We start from the raw sequence: 17771 nt of genomic DNA on the forward strand, positions 1-17771 counted from the left end.
ATGTGGTGTGTGTGTAGTTGTGTGTGTAGTATGTGGTGTGTGTGTAGTGTGGTATGTGGTGTGTCTGTGTGTGTAGTATGTGTCTGGTGTGTGCAGTATGTGGGGTATGTGTAGTGTGTAGTATGTGGTGTGTGTGTAGTTGTATGTGCCTGGTGTGTGTGTAGTATGTGGGTGTCTGTGTGTGTAGTATGTGGTGTGGGTGTGTGTAGTGTGTGGTGTATGTGTAGTTGTGTGTAGTATGTGGTGTGTGTGTAGTTGTGTGTGTCTGGTGTGTGTGTATTATGTGGTGTGTCTGTGTGTGCAGTATGTGGTGTATGTGTAGTGTGTAGTATGTGGTGTGTGTGTAGTTGTATGTGCCTGGTGTGTGTGTAATATGTGGTGCATGTGTAGTTGTGTGTATGTGCTGTGTGTGCTGTGTGTAGTTGTGTGTCTGGTGTGTGTAGTATGTGGTGTGCGTGTAGTGTGTATGTGGTGTATGTGTAGTTGTGTGTGTCTGGTGTGTGTGTGCACGGTGGCGCGTGCTCACAGCCTGGGCCCGGGGCCAGCTGCCTGTCTCCTTCAGCGCTCTGGCCTCTGTTGGTGGCTGGGACCCTGCTCTTCCGGAAGCATCCCTCCTTCCGTCCTGACTCCTCCCCAGGCATCTCCTGTTCTTCTTCTACCAGCTTTCCTGATGTTTCTTCTCCAGTGGTGTCTTCTCCCACCCGCCTCCCCTCCAGACTCTAACACCTGGTGGGCTCATTACATTTGAGAGTGAACAACTTGGTAATTTTTGCTCGCCCCTTGGATAGCCTCCTCAGGTTGCTCTAGTGTCTCATTCCATAGGGTTGGGAGCTTGCTTTCTGGCATGTACGGCACTGAGAATGCCGGCTCCAAGGCAAAGTCTCTGGTGCCCCCTGGCCCTCACAGTTTCCAGCATTCATCAGCTGGGATCTCCAGCCTGATTTCCTCCTGGTCACTTTCTGGGTTCCTAGTTATTGTGGTAGAATGTTTATTCCAGTTTGGTTTTCTTGTTTAGTTGCTCTGACTTGTATTAAGTTTTTCTCTTCAGCTCATCATATTTTCTTCATTTTAGAGAAGAGACTAAGAATTAAGAAGAACTTTCCTCTTTCAATATAGAGGCCTTTTAAATTTCTTCCTGTGTCAAGCCTAAAGCAGCAATTTTGAAAGAATTGTCTCTCCTGTTCAAGTAGAGATGGGAAAATATGTTTCATATTGAGTGATGCAAATTTGTGGGCACAGTAGAAACGTTTCTTATCTGGTTACTCTTCAAAACCTGGCCTTCTTAGATAACACAGTATAGGCAGTGATCCAAGTGTAAATTTTTGAAAGTAATACCAGACTTAATGGAGAATATTAACAATATCATAGGTGACATTTTATTACCTATATATACAGTAATTTTAATAATTACATTTTCTTTTTAGCTTTTCAAATACATTAGCAATTTTTAATATTGTTGATTTGCGTAGGTGTGTGTACAAAAGACTTCGTGTTTAACGAACTAGTTTACCAATGTATGACAATGATTAGTTCCTTGTTAAACCTTTAAGCCAATCCAAATGAAATGTAGAGTTTTGAATAAAATGGAAAGATTCTCTGGGTACCTGCCGCTAAGGGTTGGAGCTTTGCAAGTTATTTACCTGTCATCCCAGCCTGTTTATTTTTTATCTCCTCATAGCTCAGCAGCTAAGCAAAATGCTGCGCACTGTTCGTTTTCATAGTCCGTAAATATAGTCTCAAAGGATATAAAGGAAACCATAAAGAAATAACTGCTGAGAGGAGATTATTCCTGTAACACAGTGTACTGCTTTTCCTAAGGCTTTTGTATTTTCCACTCCTTGAAAATTTTCATTATCAAAGTATGTGTGATACTTAAGTGTCATACATATTTGATTCCCAGTTGAACACTAGGATGTGCATCACCAGTAGCCAGTGGTACATTAGATATACCATGCAGTGTGCTACTTTGTTTGTTTCAGTCTTTTATACAGTTTAGGGTCAGAGCTTGCTTCAGACACACTTGAACTTGGATGTGGTAGCTGTCTCGTGTGTGTTTAAGCTGAAGCTTTCTCTAAGGTACCGTGGTGTGTTCTTTCTGACAGAGCTGATGTCATGTGAGGAGCTACATTCGATATTACACTTGGTGCTACAAGCAGGGAATATCATGAATGCAGTAAGTGAAGTTCAAAAAAAAAATTTAATGTTGTATTTCCAACTTTATTTGTCTGTCTAAAGGTGTATGTATATTTTTTCTTTTGATTTGTCTTCTTTAGGGAGGGTATGCTGGCAATGCAGTAGGATTTAAACTATCTTCTTTGCTCAAATTGGCAGACACAAAAGCAAATAAACCTGGGATGAATCTCCTGCACTTTGTTGCACAGGTATGTGGAAGTGATTGATACAGAGAGAGAATGTACGTTACCCACCCCCGACCCCAAGGCAGTGAAGTTTTTCAGAGGTGTAAGGTGACATCAGAGTCAGGAAAGGGCACCATAGGTGCCAGGAAGGTTCTATTTGTGGATTCCTGAGTTGGGCTGCACCTGGGGTTACAGGCCTGGAGGGAAGTGGAGGGGTCGGGGGTGAGGCAGAGTGGTTGCTGGGGAATCTGGATTTCATGCTTTAGCCATGGGGAGCCAACAGAAGTTTATACACAGCACCATGGCCTGACCAGGTATGTTTTTGTTGCTAGGGAAATGAGGCAACGTGGAGGGTGGGTTAGAGTGGAGAGAGAATAGAAATAGGGGTACCTCTTGGTGGAAGTTGGTGCTCATTGTTTGGCGAGAGTTGAGAATCAGAGTAATGGCCACAGGGATGGAGAGCAGGGGCCTGGGTGTTGAAACATTTCTGAGTTGACCTGACTAGATTTTTGACCCATTGTGTGTAAAGAGTGGAAGAGTCAGAGCAATGAGGGGATCACTTGCATATTTTCTTTGTGAACTGGGGGTTACAGGGCCTTGCCATTCACACAGGGTTTGGGGTCTGAATCCTGTCCATCAATTGCATTTTTGACTGGGTCTATGTGACACCCCAGTAACTAGTTATAAAGTCAGAGATGAGCCAAGGACAGTTCTCTCTTTGTCGTTAAATTATCTCAAATAGCGAATTGTGCTGGTTTGTTTTTCCCATTGAATCTCCTTGTTGTTTTGACAGCGATCACATAGATATAGCTTCACCTGGGAGGAAAGCTGTGTTGCAGCCTTGTTTCAAGCATGAGTTTCAGAATAGAACGGAGAGATTTTTTTTTCAATCTATTTATCCCATTCATTTCATCCTTGACTGCGTTGGATCTTCACTGCAGGCCCTCTCCAGTTGCAGTGAGCGGGGGCCACTCCTCGCCGCGGTGTGCGGGCCTCCCACCGTGGCGGCCCCTCTCGCCGTGGAGCACGGGCTCTAGGCACGTGGGCCTCAGCAGTCACGGCCCTCAGGCTCCGGACGCGCAGGCTCAGCGGCCATGGCTCACGGGCCCAGTCGCTCCATGGCATGTGGGATCCTCCCGGACCAGGGCCCGAACCCACGTCCCCCGCATTGGCAGGCGGACTCTCAACCAGTGCGCCACCAGAGAAGCCCGAACGGGGAGACTTTGACTTGTCCTTTATTAGCTGTACTTCCTCAGACAAGTTACTTAAGCCTTAAGTTCCTCAATTTCTCCATCTAATGATGGGGGATAGTGATACCTCAAAACTAGGTAATTGAGAAGGTGGAGGGAGATAATTCCAGAACGTGCTTATTAGCTCAGTGTTCCGGATATGGTAAGCTCTCCATAAACAATACACATTATTATGACTGCGTTCTTCAGAAGACAGAGGGCACATTGAACTTGGCACTAATTTGAAACCAGAAAATGTGTTCCACATCCCATGTGGCTTGCAGCATCTCCTGGCTGCCCTTTTAAATCCCCATACCCAGGTGCTTTGTGTAGCTTGGTCCCTGCCCACGCGGGGAAGTTTCCTGAGTTGGTAGCTGCCCTCTTCAGACCTGCCTTCTTTGCACCCTCTGAACAGATGAAGGATCCAAACACCCCCGTGGCCTGTGCGCCTTCCGATTAAACTCAGTTTGCAAACTGGTCTAAGAGCTGCAAGTAGCTCGGTCAAGTAGAGGCACACTCATAGGTACGGGTGGTATTTCAGCAGGATATATTGGATCCTCTTAAGAACAATGAGCCCTGCTAAGCCGCCGCCTCCTTCCGCTGAGTCTTCACGCACGTGAGTCGTGTTTCATGTCAGGATCAGTCGTTCTGGGAAGTTAAATGTTTCTTGAGAGTAGGAGAGTTCTGGTCAGTCTTACTAAGAATATCAGACTAAGAGTTCATGACTCAGTGAATTGCTTTGAATGTATCAAGCCTAAAAATGGGAACAGTGATTTTACGGTTCCTGTAAGCCCTGAAAAAATTTTCTCCGTATAGTGGACAAAATTCCAGTTTTATCCCTATATAGTGAGAGGAAATTCTGGTTTTGTTCCAGGAAGCCCAGAAGAAAGATGCTGTGCTTCTAAACTTTTCTGAAAAACTGCATCATGTTCAGGAGGCTGCTAGGTAAGCAAGGAAGAGAATTGTGAGAACAAGGTGTTTGTTTTTTTTAACTACCTTCTTATGAAAACTGATGGATATTTTACAACTTCTGGATCCAGGTTTGAAATTTTAAAAGTTTTGCCTTGTTGACCTTTCAGACCTTCCTTTCATTTGGTTACAGAGGTATGTGTGCATCTTTGGAATTTGGGGGGTTTGAAAAATTAATCTTTATTTTTAGTCTAAAAAACTCCTATTGCAGTCTATTCTAATGAATCTCATCAGTGTAAAAAAAAAAAAAATATATATATATATATATATATATGGATTAAGAAATTCAAACACCTCCACACCCAAAAGACAGGGCTCAAAGAGCACAGCCTGTTACCTTGGGAGTTGGTATATATCAGGCAAGCTTCCAGGGCCATACATCACTGATTCCTTTAGAATCTAACATGGTACGTTTATTTTCTATTGCATTAAAAGAAGTTGGAACCATACCAAGGGCTGTGAAAGGATTTTTAGTCACTCAACTTTGCAGAGAAAGTATCTACCAAACATAAAGCTGTATTTACATCACTGTTTAGGATCACTTCTGATCCTCATATAGATGTGTATTTTAACATAGCTGTAATCTGTGTATACATGCTATTTTGAATCCTGTGCTTTTAAATTTATAACACATATCCATGCATCAGTGGTAAATGTTCAACGACCAGCCTTTTAGGGAGAAAAGTCCTGATTTGTAGCAACTGTGATTTCCATGGCGTAAATACTGCTGCCACGGCTGATCTCAGGCTCCCAATGTGGCACTACTGACTGTGGAGCTGGGGAGAGATACCCACAGCCACAGCTGCGTCCCATGAGCTGGCTCCAGCACCTCACCTCACGTATCAACCCAGTGCATGTCATCTGCTTGTTATCTGAGGGACTCTATCCAGTTGGGACAGCTGTGAACCGTATGCATAAACACATGAACCAGAGCTTTCTAAGCCCCACCCCGCCACTGGCCCGCATCTCAGTGTTACTGACTGCAAACATCTAACCACAGATGACATGTCTTTCCCAAAGTGAGATTATCCGTCCAACGGTGTAAACAGTTCAGAGTTTGTATTTACAGATCACCAGAGTGTTCTCCCCAAAGAATGAGCATTTTCAAAGATGCAAACTGTTTTGGTTTCTGAATTACTAACAGAAATTTGTGTGGGAATGTTTTTTCCGCTTTCTAGTATGGAAATGTTTCTAAGAGATACATAGAGAAATAACCGTTCCATTTCTGGTCAGAGTTAGATGGGGAAAGTTAGCTAGATATTGTCTTAGAAAAAACTTATTTACTAAGGTTATTTATTTGAAATGGAAAGTGAAGTACAAACAGGTCATAGGTGGCTGCCAGTGACCAGTGAAGGTGGAAAACTTTTTTTTTTTTTGCGGTACGCGGGCCTCTCACTGTTGTGGCCTCTCCCATTGCGGAGCCCAGGCTCCGGACGCGCAGGCTTAGCGGCCATGGCTCACGGGCCCAGCCGCTCCGCGGCACGTGGGATCCTCCCGGACAGGGGCAGGAATCCGTGTCCCCTGCATCGGCAGGCGGACTCTCAACCACTGCGCCACCAGGGAAGCCCTATTTTTTTAATAAATTTATTTATTTTATTTATTTATTTTATCTTTGGCTGTGTTGGGTCTTCGTTGCTGTGCGTGGGCTTTCTCTAGTTGCGGCGAGCAGGGGCTACTCTTGGTTGCGGTGCGTGGGCTTTTCCTAGTGCTGGCTTCTCTTGTTGCGGAGCACTGGCTGTAGGCACACGGGCTTCAGTAGTTGTGGCATGTGGGCCCTGTAGTTTTGGCTCACGGGCTCTAGAACACAGGCTCAGCAGTTGTGGCGCATGGGCTTAGATGCTCTGCAGCACGTGGGATCTTCCCAGACCAGGGCTCGAACCCGTGTCCCCTGAGTTGGCAGGTGGATTCTTACCCACTGCACCACCAGGGAAGCCCCTGAAGGTGGAAAACTATTGCATAAAAAAAAAAGTTAGAATTGATCATGGAAGCATGAAAGCATCTTGATTTATGAATTTGCTAATTGAATTCCACCTGGATTTAGGTTTCATCTATTTGCTTTACCAGGCGAGAGAAACATCATTCATGCTCTATTAATCTGGGTGTGACATATGTAACAAAAGCCTTGCCATCAATTCCACCATTTCTCCACAGAACTGTTAGCTGTGTGTCAGTCCTCTCTAAGACACAGAGTGCTGACTCTGGTTGCCTGTGGCGAGCAACATGCAGTCTGTGTAGTGTCTCCGTATCACCCTTAATATCCCGTTTATCAGCATGCTCTGCCTTGCTTTTCATGGGTTAGAGCTTTTGTATTTGCGTTTCATGGCCAGAGGAAAGTATAAGTATCTGAGTCCTGCTGAATTCTAATGCTGATGGCATAAAGATGTTCAGACCTAGTTTATGAAAAGCTTCACAATTCCCATGCTTTCGGTTATCTCACCAGCAAGAACAAAATTACAGCCTGGTCTTTGAACCAGTGTGTGTCTTTAGGAAGGAATCGCTTCTTAAGGAAACATAGGAGGAAACTCTAGATACAGAGGTCGGTAAACAATCACGGTAGCTCTCCCCTTCTGTTTCCAGGGTCTCGTTTGATGTACCTGCGTGACACCTGGCCTCCTGTGCCAGGTACCCACTCTCCCCTTTCTTCTTTCAGATTATCTCTGGATAACACAGAGGCAGAGCTGCACTCGCTCTTTGTCAGGACAAGATCTCTAAAGGAGAACGTCCAGCGGGATGGTGAGCTCTGTCAGCAGATGGAAGATTTCCTTCAGGTGTGTGTATGATTCGAGTCAGTCCCCCGATCTCATCTTCAGCAGCCCCTCAAGGCTGGTTACCCTTGCAGGGCTGTTTGTGGAAGCAGCAGGTCCCCATGCATATTTTTTCCCCCCAAGTCGGTAAGAGGGAGTTTGTGTTTCAGTGCCCAGCCTCTGCTGGGTTGGTTTTTCAGCAGAGGATACTGAATATGGTCTAACCCTGAGGCTTTGGTTAGGGACAGGGTCTCTGTTTGTCTCTGCTCTGTCTGCATGATGGCACCGCCTGGGAGTGAACTGGGATCCCTTATGCTTACACTTGGCAGCTTCTGTCTGGCAACTTTAGAAGGTTTTGCTTCTGAAGCACGGTTCAGGAGTTCCTGTCTCCCACTCGAACTTTTGGACACCAGTAGGAAGTTCCACGGAGATCGTTAAAGACACCTGAGCACCTGGGCTGTTGTTCCTTCAGTTGTTTGTGTGGCAGAAACAAGCTCCGTTTTGGCATGTTTTATAGGGGGGGCAGGAGAACACACCAGAGTCGGTGCCTCTCACCACCCCAAATGCACCAGCCCCACAGGGTGTGGCAGGAGCTGTTCGGAATAACATCAACAAAACCCAGCAGAGAGAACATGTTTGTGACAGCTCACTGTGACTCACTAATCAGTCTGACATACTTCTTTTATCTTCCTTATTTTGTAAAAAAAAAAAAAAAAAAAAAGTGGCGCCTTTTCATGCTTTCAGTCTTCAGTGAAATGGTGTGCTGCCTTCAGTGTCAGGGCTTCGAGGCTCATGAGCTGGAATCAATGAGGCAGGGCTGCCCTGGGCAGTGGAAAGGGACCAATGCTTTTGAGGGTTGGACCAACCTCAGCCTCCCCTCATTTCCTTGTAATGAAGTCACATCAAATGCTGTGAGCTGCAGCTCCCGTCAGTGAACATTTGATTTTGTCTGGCTCTGCTGGGAGTTTGTTTTTACTATTAAACACATGTTCTGTATTTTCTTTCATATGTCACTAAACTCTAATTTTCCCTTAAAAGTGCACAGATTTTCTTCTCAAAGTGAGACGACAAAGCAAACACCACCGCAGAATCATCTACAGTAGCTAGGAAAACGCTCTGCAGTGAAGACAAATGGAGCAAATCCAGAAATTCAAGGGGAAGGCCTGTCACACTTTGGGAGGAGGATTCTGGAGGTCTCGGTTCTCAGTTCTTGTATTAAATGTTCGTCTCTTATGCCAAGTGGTAGCACAGAAAGGCTTATGATGCAAATCCACACCCCCGGACCGTTCTTCAGAAGCAGCTTGTTTTCCCTCTAAACTCGTCCTCCTGGTAGTCATGTTTATCTCTCTACGGAAACTGTTCCACACAGCTATTTATTTTTCTTTTGTAAGTTCACTTTTTAAATACAATTTTTTTTTATTTATTTATTTCTTTTGCGGTACGCGGGCCTCTCACCGTTGTGGCCTCTCCCGTTGCGGAGCACAGGCTCCGGACGCACAGGCTCAGCGGCCATGGCTCACGGGCCCAGCCGCTCCGCGGCGTGTGGGATCCTCCCGGACCGGGGCACGAACCCGTGTCCCCTGCATCGGCAGGCGGACTCCCAACCACTGCGCCACCAGGGAAGCCCGGAAATACAATTTTTTAAGTTAGGTTATGGTCCGGCCACGAAGGGGTCTGAATGCCAGTCTGAAAACTTTGCTCTCTAAGCTGTGGTGAACCATTTTTGAGCAGAAAAATGACAGGAACATAGTTTTGCAGATCTGTTTCAGTGTTTTGACCCTTTGGGTGAGAGGTACCAAGTGTACTGGTTTGGAACTTTGGTCCATAGCTGACAAGTTTGAGCTGGAAAGTTGAGATTGCTGCGACAACTGCCAATCTGTCATTCATGCTTTGCCAGCGTTGCTTTGGGCTTTTTCATCTGTGGCCTTAACCATGAGGAAAGGGTTCAGCAACTAGCTCTTGGCAAACAACTCTGAGCGTGGTGGCTTTTCAGGCCCTATTCAGAATGTTTCACTTTCCCAAGTCCTAAGGGGACTGCAAGCGCTCAGGCACTCTCCCTGTCCCCCACAAGATCTGCGATGAGACATCTCAGGTGGAGTAAGCTCCCATGAAGATTCTTGTCAAAGTCCTGTTTTTCTGCAGTTGAGCTGTTCTTGGCTGGAATCCACCTTTCGCCCTGTGTGAGAATGACAGGCAAAGATTTAGCCTTCCGTTAATACCCTTCTCTCCTCGAAGAAAAATTCAGCGTGAACGCACACACTGCCTCAGGTTACTGACTCAGATGGTTACTTTCTCTGGCATTTGGTTTCCTAAATAGTTTTGGTTTCCTGCTACCTCTCGAATGTGCTTAGTGGAAGAAAAGGGTTTTGAAGGGGGTTAGTGTGTGGGTAGGTGGGAGGGGATGCGTCTGCTCGGAATTTCTCCTGAGACTCTCTTTAGTGTTCAAGCAGTGAGCCCATCCGCCAGGTGGGCAGCCCGCAACTTCACTATTTCCCACGCCCAGCCCTCCACCCAAGGAGAATTTTCTCAAATAGAAGTGTGATTTCATAAAGGAATATACCTTCTTCATATAAGCCTTGTTATCCAGTGAAAGAGAAAGCACCGTCAGGCTTCAGCGTGACCCCAAATGCTGTCTCCCCGGGGCTACGTCTCCTCTACCTGCTGCTTCCTCACCTCAGCTCAACAGGAAGTGTCACTGAGCTGCCGTCGGGGACATTTGCTTGTGCCTTTGGCCCTGGGGATCCCCATCCTGAAGGGGCTGGGGCTCAGCAGAGGAGAGCGGGCTACCTTTGGCCGCACCGCATTGCTGCAGTACTTGAGTCTATATGGGCCTTGGAGACGTTGTCCTAGAAGAATTAGGAAAAAAACAAAGAGGCCAAGAGGATTGATTTGTATAGGGCAGTAGTTCCAAGCCATGGGTACCCATCAAAACCTCCTGGGAGTTTTAATAAAGTAATGGCAGGTCCACCCCAAGTCTACTGAATGGCTTGGGGGTGAGGGGTGCAAGCGTGGGCCATAGACAGAGCTGACTCGGATAAGAAGCCCTGGCTGGGCATTTGTCCCTGCGGGGGTGACACTGACCCTGATAGAGCTCATTTGGGGGTAAGTTTAAACCCCTCTCAATGGGGCAGACCTCTGAATAAGACAACTCGTCAATATAAGTGACTTTTGGGACCCTGAAGTAGACCCTTGGCCCAGTATAAGCCTCAGTCATGAGAGAAGGAAGAACAGATACAGGCAGATGCAGGGTTTTCCTTAACAACACCAACTGCACCCCTGTGCCGTGTGTCCAGTGACGTTACAGGGGAACATTTGGTCGGTGGCATCCTCCAGCTTAAAGCTCCTCCATCTCCTGTGGCTCTCAGGCCTTGCGTAGGGGTTGCCCTCGCTTCCCCAAAGTGTTGTTTGGGGTGAATTACTCTCCTGTCAGCTCTGAGGGACGTGCAGTGAGACCTGAAACTGAACCCCAGGCACGAGGCAGCAGGCCGAGCACTCACCTCAGCGTGTGCTGTTTGTCCCCTTCCCCGCAGTTTGCCCTGGGAAAGCTGGCAGAGCTGGAGCGCTGGAAGCAAAAGCTCCAGGACGAGGCCCACACCCTCATCGACTTTTTCTGTGAAGACAAAGACACTGTGAAACTGGACGAGTGCCTTCAGATATTCAGAGACTTCTGTGTCAAATTCAACAAAGCAGTGAAGGTACGGCTCTGTGTTTTCCTCTTCCCAGCCAGCCCTCTGCCTGTGGTGGAAAGGTGCTTTAGCAGCTCCGGGGCATCAGGAAGGTCTGGCCCAGGCGGTGTTGCCCGGCTGTCACTTGTGATTCCGGGGAAGGGCTCTGCCGTCTCAGCCCCGAGCCTTTCCCTGTTGGCAGGAGTCTATTGTTTGGCTGCCTTTGCTACTTAGCTGCTCATTCCTACGCTCGCTCTGATGCCCTAAAAGCATTTTGTTAGATTTTTTTAGGATGGCAGCCACGATATTAAGATGCTCTTTGAAGATCCTCCCCCCTTCCCAGGAGACACTTTCCTCTTTCAGGGGGACCTTTGTCGCAGCGGGATGATGGGAAAGTCCTCACTCCCCTGTTTTAAGCTCCATAGCTATTGCCAGGGGTTAGCATCTGGGGAACCAGGCTGTCCTCGGCCAGAGTGGGCTCCAAAGTGCCCTGATAGTGAGGGAGTCTGCTGCTGTCTGAACATGACTGCTGCTTTCTTGCCCTTCAGCCTCCAGGTCCAATAATCTCTGAGTTCATGCAGAAGCCACAAAACTCTTTGGGTTGCTTGGCTTTTTTTGTGTGTGTGTGGTACGCAGGCCTCTCACTGTTGTGGCCTCCCCCGTTGCAGAGCACAGGCTCCGGACGCGCAGGCTCAGCCGCCATGGCTCACGGGCCCAGCCGCTCCGCGGCATGTGGGATCTTCCCGGACCGGGGCACGAACCCGTGTCCCCTGCATCGGCAGGCGGACTCTCAACCACTGTGCCACCAGGGAAGCCCGGGTTGCTTGGCTTTGCAAATAAAACTTTCATCTGTCAATTAAAAGCAAAATAACATCCCATCATTGCAGGTGCTAATAAGGAACCAAGTACTCGTGGGTCACCTCTTTCCCTATATTTTAAGTACAGATGTGTCCTTAGCTGAATTTCTCTGAGGGGTTGCTCAGACATCTCCCCAGCTCTAAGTGATTAGCTAGAGTTCTCAAGCTGCCTTTCTCTGTCCAGTGAAGAGGAGGCTGAGCCTGTGGCCACGTTTCCTCTCCCCTGTCCAAGCAGTGAGGTCAGCAGGTGGAGGCGCTGGTGGGCGGTAGCCGCCAAATTGGCTCTTTCCGAGGCCCTCGCTCCCAGTCAGAATTCTCCAGGCCCATGAGGCCACCTGTATGATGCTCTCAGCCCCGCTGTCCTGAGAGCCAGGAGCTGGCCCCATGCCCTCCCACAGGCAGCCTTGAAAGGAGAAGACCCGGGACCTTGGGGAGCCCGAGGGCAGAGCTGCAGGAGGAGCCCAGAATTTCCGGTCAGAGCCAGAGCCTCTCAGAAACTTGGAAGGGAAAGTCCACTCTCTGAGGAAATTGATTTTCAAGTAAAAAGCGCCAATGATAGCAGATTTGGGTGCGACATCTGCACGTTTATGTGACACGAGTATATTTAAGGACAGTAAAGCGTGCTTTGGTGTGTGCATTTGTTCCGGTTCGGCTTGTGGTGGGAGGGCTGGCTCCTTGGAGCAGGGAGAAAGGTAGAAAGATTTGTAAAGCAAATCCTCCTCTCTGATTGTGGGAAGTGGGTGGGGCACAAGGGACAGAGCCTCGGTGGCATTTCTGGTGTTTCTTTACCAGGGAGCATTCAGAGAACACAGATTGAAAGGCGTCTCTTAATGTCCTGAGTCTACATTTATGCATCCAAGTCATTGTTAAGTAGGATGTGTGCACATGAGTGTGTGTGTGTGTAGATGTTTCCATGCAACACAGATTCTTTTAACACCCGTTGTATTTTTCTCTCTGCTCTTGCCTGAATAGCACTTTCCTGGAAGTCCTTTCTGTCTTGCCCTGCTTAGAAACCAAGTTGGGTTTCCTCCGAGTTGAGGTCTCGGGCATGTGTGGAATCACAGCCCGCACTGAGGGCACGATGCCTTGACTGGAAGTTGGGCCCAGGGGATCTGATGACAACTTTAGGCAGATGGTTGGGGCCAGGCCTAGTGTGCACGCCCGGCCACGCCCACGTTGCTTGCAGAGAACAGGCCTCCAGCCCTCTGGGCACACAAGCACTGCAAACACACATTCGCATGCAAACACAGGCCGTGTCCCTCGGTGAAACAAATGACCCAGGTCTCTCCTCCAGCCTGTGTCTCTCAGTGGGGCCTTAGGGTAGCTGCCTCTGGAATTGCACTTGGGTCCCACGTGTCTCATGCCTCTTCTGGCTTCTCTCCGTCCCTCCTTCAGGACAACCACGACCGCGAGGTGCAGGAGCTGAGGCGCCTGCAGCGGCTGAAGGAGCTGGAGCAGAAACGGCATTTCTGGGCGGCTGGGGAGCTTGGATTCGGCCGGAGCAGCAGTGAGAATGACGTGGAACTGTTGACTAAGAGGGGCGTGGAGGACCTGCTGCCTTTCCTGTACTCCAGGCCCATCAGCCTCTCCTACCGGCCCCCCAACGCCCGCCGCTCCCGCCTCTCCCTGGGCATCGTGGCCGACCGGGAGCTGCTGACCTTCCTGGAGAGCTCCACTGGCAGCCCGGAGGAGCTCAAGTTCCACAGCTTGCCCCGGAGCTGCCCCCGGCAGGCCCCGGCCAGCGGAGCCCAGACGGAGCCTGGAGGACAGAGGGACCAGGGCTCCAGCCCAGCACACAGACCTCCGGCCTCGGAGGCCCAGGAGGAAAACCCCCGCCCCACCTCCGCTTGGCCGAGGCAGCTCCCGGCGCCCCGGCCTGAGGAACCCGCCCCCGCCTTACCCCGGGTTCGGCGCAATGGGGTCAGCATCCTCCGAAAGAGGAACAGCGAGCCCGTGGGCCTGGGTTCCGTGCGGTCCCCTCCACTTCCGCCGTTGGCTCTAGGGATTAGGGAGCATGAGCTGGTGACGGGTCTGGCCCAGTTCGACCTCCAGGCTGCCAAGGACCCGGAGGAGCTGGCCCCGCTGACCGTAAATGACTTCAGCCCAATGGAGCTGGCGTCCGTGGGGGATGAGAGCCCGCAGTCCCTGGGCGCCAGCAACGGCAGCCCGACGCCCGTGGGCAGAGGTGCCCAGGGGCGTCCCAGCCCGGCCCCGGGGGATGGCAGCGCTGCCCCGGATGAGCCCATCAGCGCGGCTCCGGTATCTGAGGGCAGCAGCGACCCCGAGAACCAAGATCCTGGGTCTCTGTTCTACATCTCGGACACCACCGACTGCTCGCTGACCCTGGACTGCTCGGAGGGAACCGACTCCAGACCCGAAGGGGGGGACCCGGGGGAGGGGGGCGACGGGGAGGGCTCCGTGTCCTCCAGGGCTGGGGAGACGGGCGGCAGCCAGGTCTCCTCAAACCCTGCCTGCCACCCGCCTGCGGAGGCTCCCATTGCCGCCTCCGCCTCCGGCCGCTCCCTCTCAGGGAAGAGCGAGCCGGACTGCAAGGGGGGCCTGCCCAAGGACGGGCCGGCCAGAGGGAGGGAGGTGATGGCCCCGAAGAGGAGCCCCCTCAAAGAGGCGTCGACGGGGGCGTCCAGGGCTGGGCCTGCCCGGCGGGGCGCGGCAGCGGCGGGGCCGGTGCGGACGCTGACGGGCTGGGAGAGCGAGAGCATGCGCAAGGTCGTGCCCATCTCGCGCGCTGGCCGCGCCCCCCCACCCGGCAAGCGCCCCCCTCGCGAGGGCCCCGTCGGCGCTAACCCGCCGGCGCCGCTGTCGCGCCGCAGCTCGGTGCTGGGGACCCCGAACGCGTCGCCCGGGAGGCCTTCGACGGCGGTCCGGCCCGGGAGGGAGCCCCCAGCGCCGCCCAGGAGCTCCTTCAGGAAGCCCAGCGCCAAGCCCCTGCGCAATGTCCCACGGCAGAAGCCCGAGGAGAGCAAGATATGCCGCTCCGGCCCCCAGGGCCCCGACAGCCCCGAGGAGCCGCCCCGCGCCCCGCCGACCCCCAGCGCGCCCCGCGGCCCGGCCCCGGTCCCCAGCTTCGCCCGCAACACGGTCGCCTCCTCGTCTCGGTGCCAGAGGACCGACTCCCCGCCTGTGGCCAGATCCCCGGGCCTCACCCGGACCGTGTCGCAGCGGCAGCTGAAGGTGAAGGGTGGCCCCGAGGACGCCGCCCCCAAGGACAGCGGCGCCCTGCGGCGGATCGGCAGCGCCCGCGCCCCCCGGAAGGGGCCCGAGTCAGCCGAGGGCCCCGGAGACAGCGCCCAGGCCCCGCCGAAGGGCCGCGGGGCCGGGGAAAGGGCCTCCTTCCGGCTGAAGGACGCCTGTCGGGGGGCGCTGGGGAAGGGGCTCCATCCCTTGTGGAAGTGAGAGGCGTCCGCGCTCCCAGCTCGCCTCACGGGGTTCGGGTGGTGAGGACTGATTTCTGCGAAAGGCCGACCCCGAATGTCTATTCCACATAAAGTCTGCCGGGGCCACCTGCCAGTGCTCCTGTCACCGAAGGTGCAGCCGTGGGGCCCGCCCACCATGCCGCGCTGACTCTGGCTGGATGGACGGACGGACGGACGTCCTGCTGCCATGGGCAGGCATCTCCACCCGCGCCCCGGAGGTGGACCAGGCGGACCCCGTCTCCCAAACAGACCACAGAGACCCGTGAACGACTCAGACGAGGAAAATGACTTTCCTATGTAACAAGTAAAAGAAGATTTGGGGCCAGTTTTTATGTATCAATGACTTATGTTTTAATATAAAACTTAAACGTTGTTTTAGTTGGTTCCTTTTACGGAGTGAAATGCGGCCCAGGGGGGAAATGGTGAAGATGTTTTTATCTTCCTGTGTTCCCTGGCCTCAGGGTTCCACCTGCCCACCCCGTGCATAGCTGGCAACTGGACTTCCGCAATACCTTGGGTGTTCTGTGGTTGGCTCCGTCTTCCTGAAGACTTTCTTCTTTGCTCGCCTCACCCTGCTGACTTTGGTGAGGGTTTGGGTGTGGACAGGAGGGAAAGTGAGACTGGTGGACGGAAATCGGGTGCTCCTGTGTGTTGGGGCAGGCACCGTGGGCAGTGGGGCAAGTCTCCCCTGCAGATGGGTGGCAGCCCCTGGGAGAATGCTGAAGCTTCCAGAGTTTAGAGGTGCCATATTTTGATGGAAGGTCATCAGGGAGTGTTCAGCTGAGCACATCTTTCCCGTTGTGTTTTCTCATTTGAGTATCTGTTGTAAAACTGAGTGAAGGCTGCTATGACTTGTGTTCGCTCTAGTTACAGGGAAGAAAAAAACCCTTCAGTCTCCCACTCTTTCCTTTGCTAATGTGACCTGGAGCCTGGAGAGAAGCTCTCTCCTCTCACCTCTCTCTCTCTCTCTCTCTCTCTCTCTCTCTACTTTTTAATGTTGCTGTCTGTTCTTTGGTACAGTGGTTTTAAATCCTGAGAAAAACCAGATCGAGTTTTTAAAAACAGACCCAAAAAAATTGCTTTAAGAAGATTTTATATTATCAGGAAATTTTTGGAAAAAAAAGGCTTCATTCAAAAGAAAGAGGAAAACATGTACTATTTCTACTCAGTGCCAGTTCACTATTTCCCTCTGACGAATTGGGAAATGGGGGAATTCTTGAAACTTTTTTGTTATTTAAAAATTGCCCCCCCCCCCTTTTTTCACTTTTGATCACTTGTTAGTGAAACTTTGTTTTAGATCTGACAGTGGTAGGTGGATTTCGGCAAATATAATGTATTTGTGATGAATCCCTATGGTCGCTGTTACAGTCTCCCTCCTGTAGAATGTTGCCTTCCGTTCAAATTCATTGGAAACTCTGAGCTTCCATAAGTCAGCTAAATGGAAAAGGTAAACTTCATGGTTGAAGAAGTAAGGCACTTGACCACAAAACCTCTTGTAAAAGCAGCCCTCAGTACGTATTTCCAGTGCTCCACAGAGATGAATCCTGAGCCATTTTTCACCATCTCAAAAAGCCTTAAAAATCATGTATTTGACCATGCAGACAAAAATGTTCAAACCATAGGGCCTGTGAAAGAGATCAAAAGTTTGTGGATTTGTGGGTAGTGCCAGGGCCGGGACCCCTTGGCGGGACCCTAGAAACTGGGGTCAGAGTCCCTGTTCCATCACTGATGCTGTGTGGTTTTGGCAAGTCACTCTCTCTTCTTAATCCTTTGTTTCCCAGTCTGCAGAAGTAGGGGCATGGCCTCGATCATGGTCTTCAAGCGTCCTTCAAACTCCAAGAGTCCAAGTCATCATGAGCAACCAAGGACCCATGTCTGCCCTGGGATCAGCTTCCAGAACTAACCCCCAGCATCTCTACAGCAGAGGTCTCACATAAAGGGCCACTCAGAAGAAAGCACCTTCAGAATGAGTTGTTGCTTTGATATCTAATAAGCTGAGTTTCCTGAGAAGTGGTGTTTCGCTCAGCCCTATGGACAGCTTGTATGCATCTGTGTGAACAGGTGATCATTCTATTACCTTTTATTGGTAGTAAGCTTGGAAAAATAATTTAAATATATAATGCAGAACTGTAAATAAGTTTCTATATAAATTTAAGATAAACTGAATGTATTTAAAGGGCCATTTGTATGTTCTTTTATGTAATGTGTAGCTTAATAAAGTTCCTGTTTATGGGATTTGTGTTTTCTCCTTGGCTGCTTCTGTGGATATGTGTGCTGTGTGATCCCAGTAAGAGAGTGTGTCATTTCCTGCACAGAGAGAAGGCGGGTTGCAGGAGGTGCCAGAGGGCTGGGATACAGCAGTCCTATCTTCAAAGGGCTCGAGAGCCGAAATTCAGCTGTTGATGTGTATCTTCTTGGTAGCACAGAACCTGCATTTAACCGAAGGCCCAGGGAGTGGGCCTTGCGCCAGACCTGGGATGTGGGCATGCATCTGACACGTGGGCCATCCATGGAAT

The 17771-nt window shown here is 50.5% G+C and overlaps 1 protein-coding gene across 1 annotated transcript in view; it reads left to right on the forward strand.

Moving 5' to 3' along the window:
• FHDC1 (FH2 domain containing 1) overlaps positions 1 to 17431 on the forward strand; it is a 35540-nt gene extending 18109 nt beyond the window's left edge. Inside the window, exons 6-12 of the mRNA XM_029235725.1 lie at positions 2103 to 2173; positions 2274 to 2381; positions 4461 to 4531; positions 7206 to 7323; positions 10830 to 10994; positions 13217 to 15839; positions 17037 to 17431. Of these exons, the coding sequence (XP_029091558.1) occupies positions 2103 to 2173; positions 2274 to 2381; positions 4461 to 4531; positions 7206 to 7323; positions 10830 to 10994; positions 13217 to 15235 (2552 nt within the window). The 3' untranslated portion in view covers positions 15236 to 15839; positions 17037 to 17431. The remainder of the gene's footprint in view (positions 1 to 2102; positions 2174 to 2273; positions 2382 to 4460; positions 4532 to 7205; positions 7324 to 10829; positions 10995 to 13216; positions 15840 to 17036) is intronic.
• Positions 17432 to 17771: the final 340 nt, after the last annotated feature.

The sequence above is a fragment of the Monodon monoceros genome, unplaced genomic scaffold (genome assembly GCF_005190385.1).
Source record: "Monodon monoceros isolate NGI ecotype Baffin Bay Population unplaced genomic scaffold, NGI_Narwhal_1 Super_Scaffold_20, whole genome shotgun sequence".
Classification (NCBI taxonomy): Eukaryota; Metazoa; Chordata; class Mammalia; order Artiodactyla; family Monodontidae; genus Monodon; species Monodon monoceros.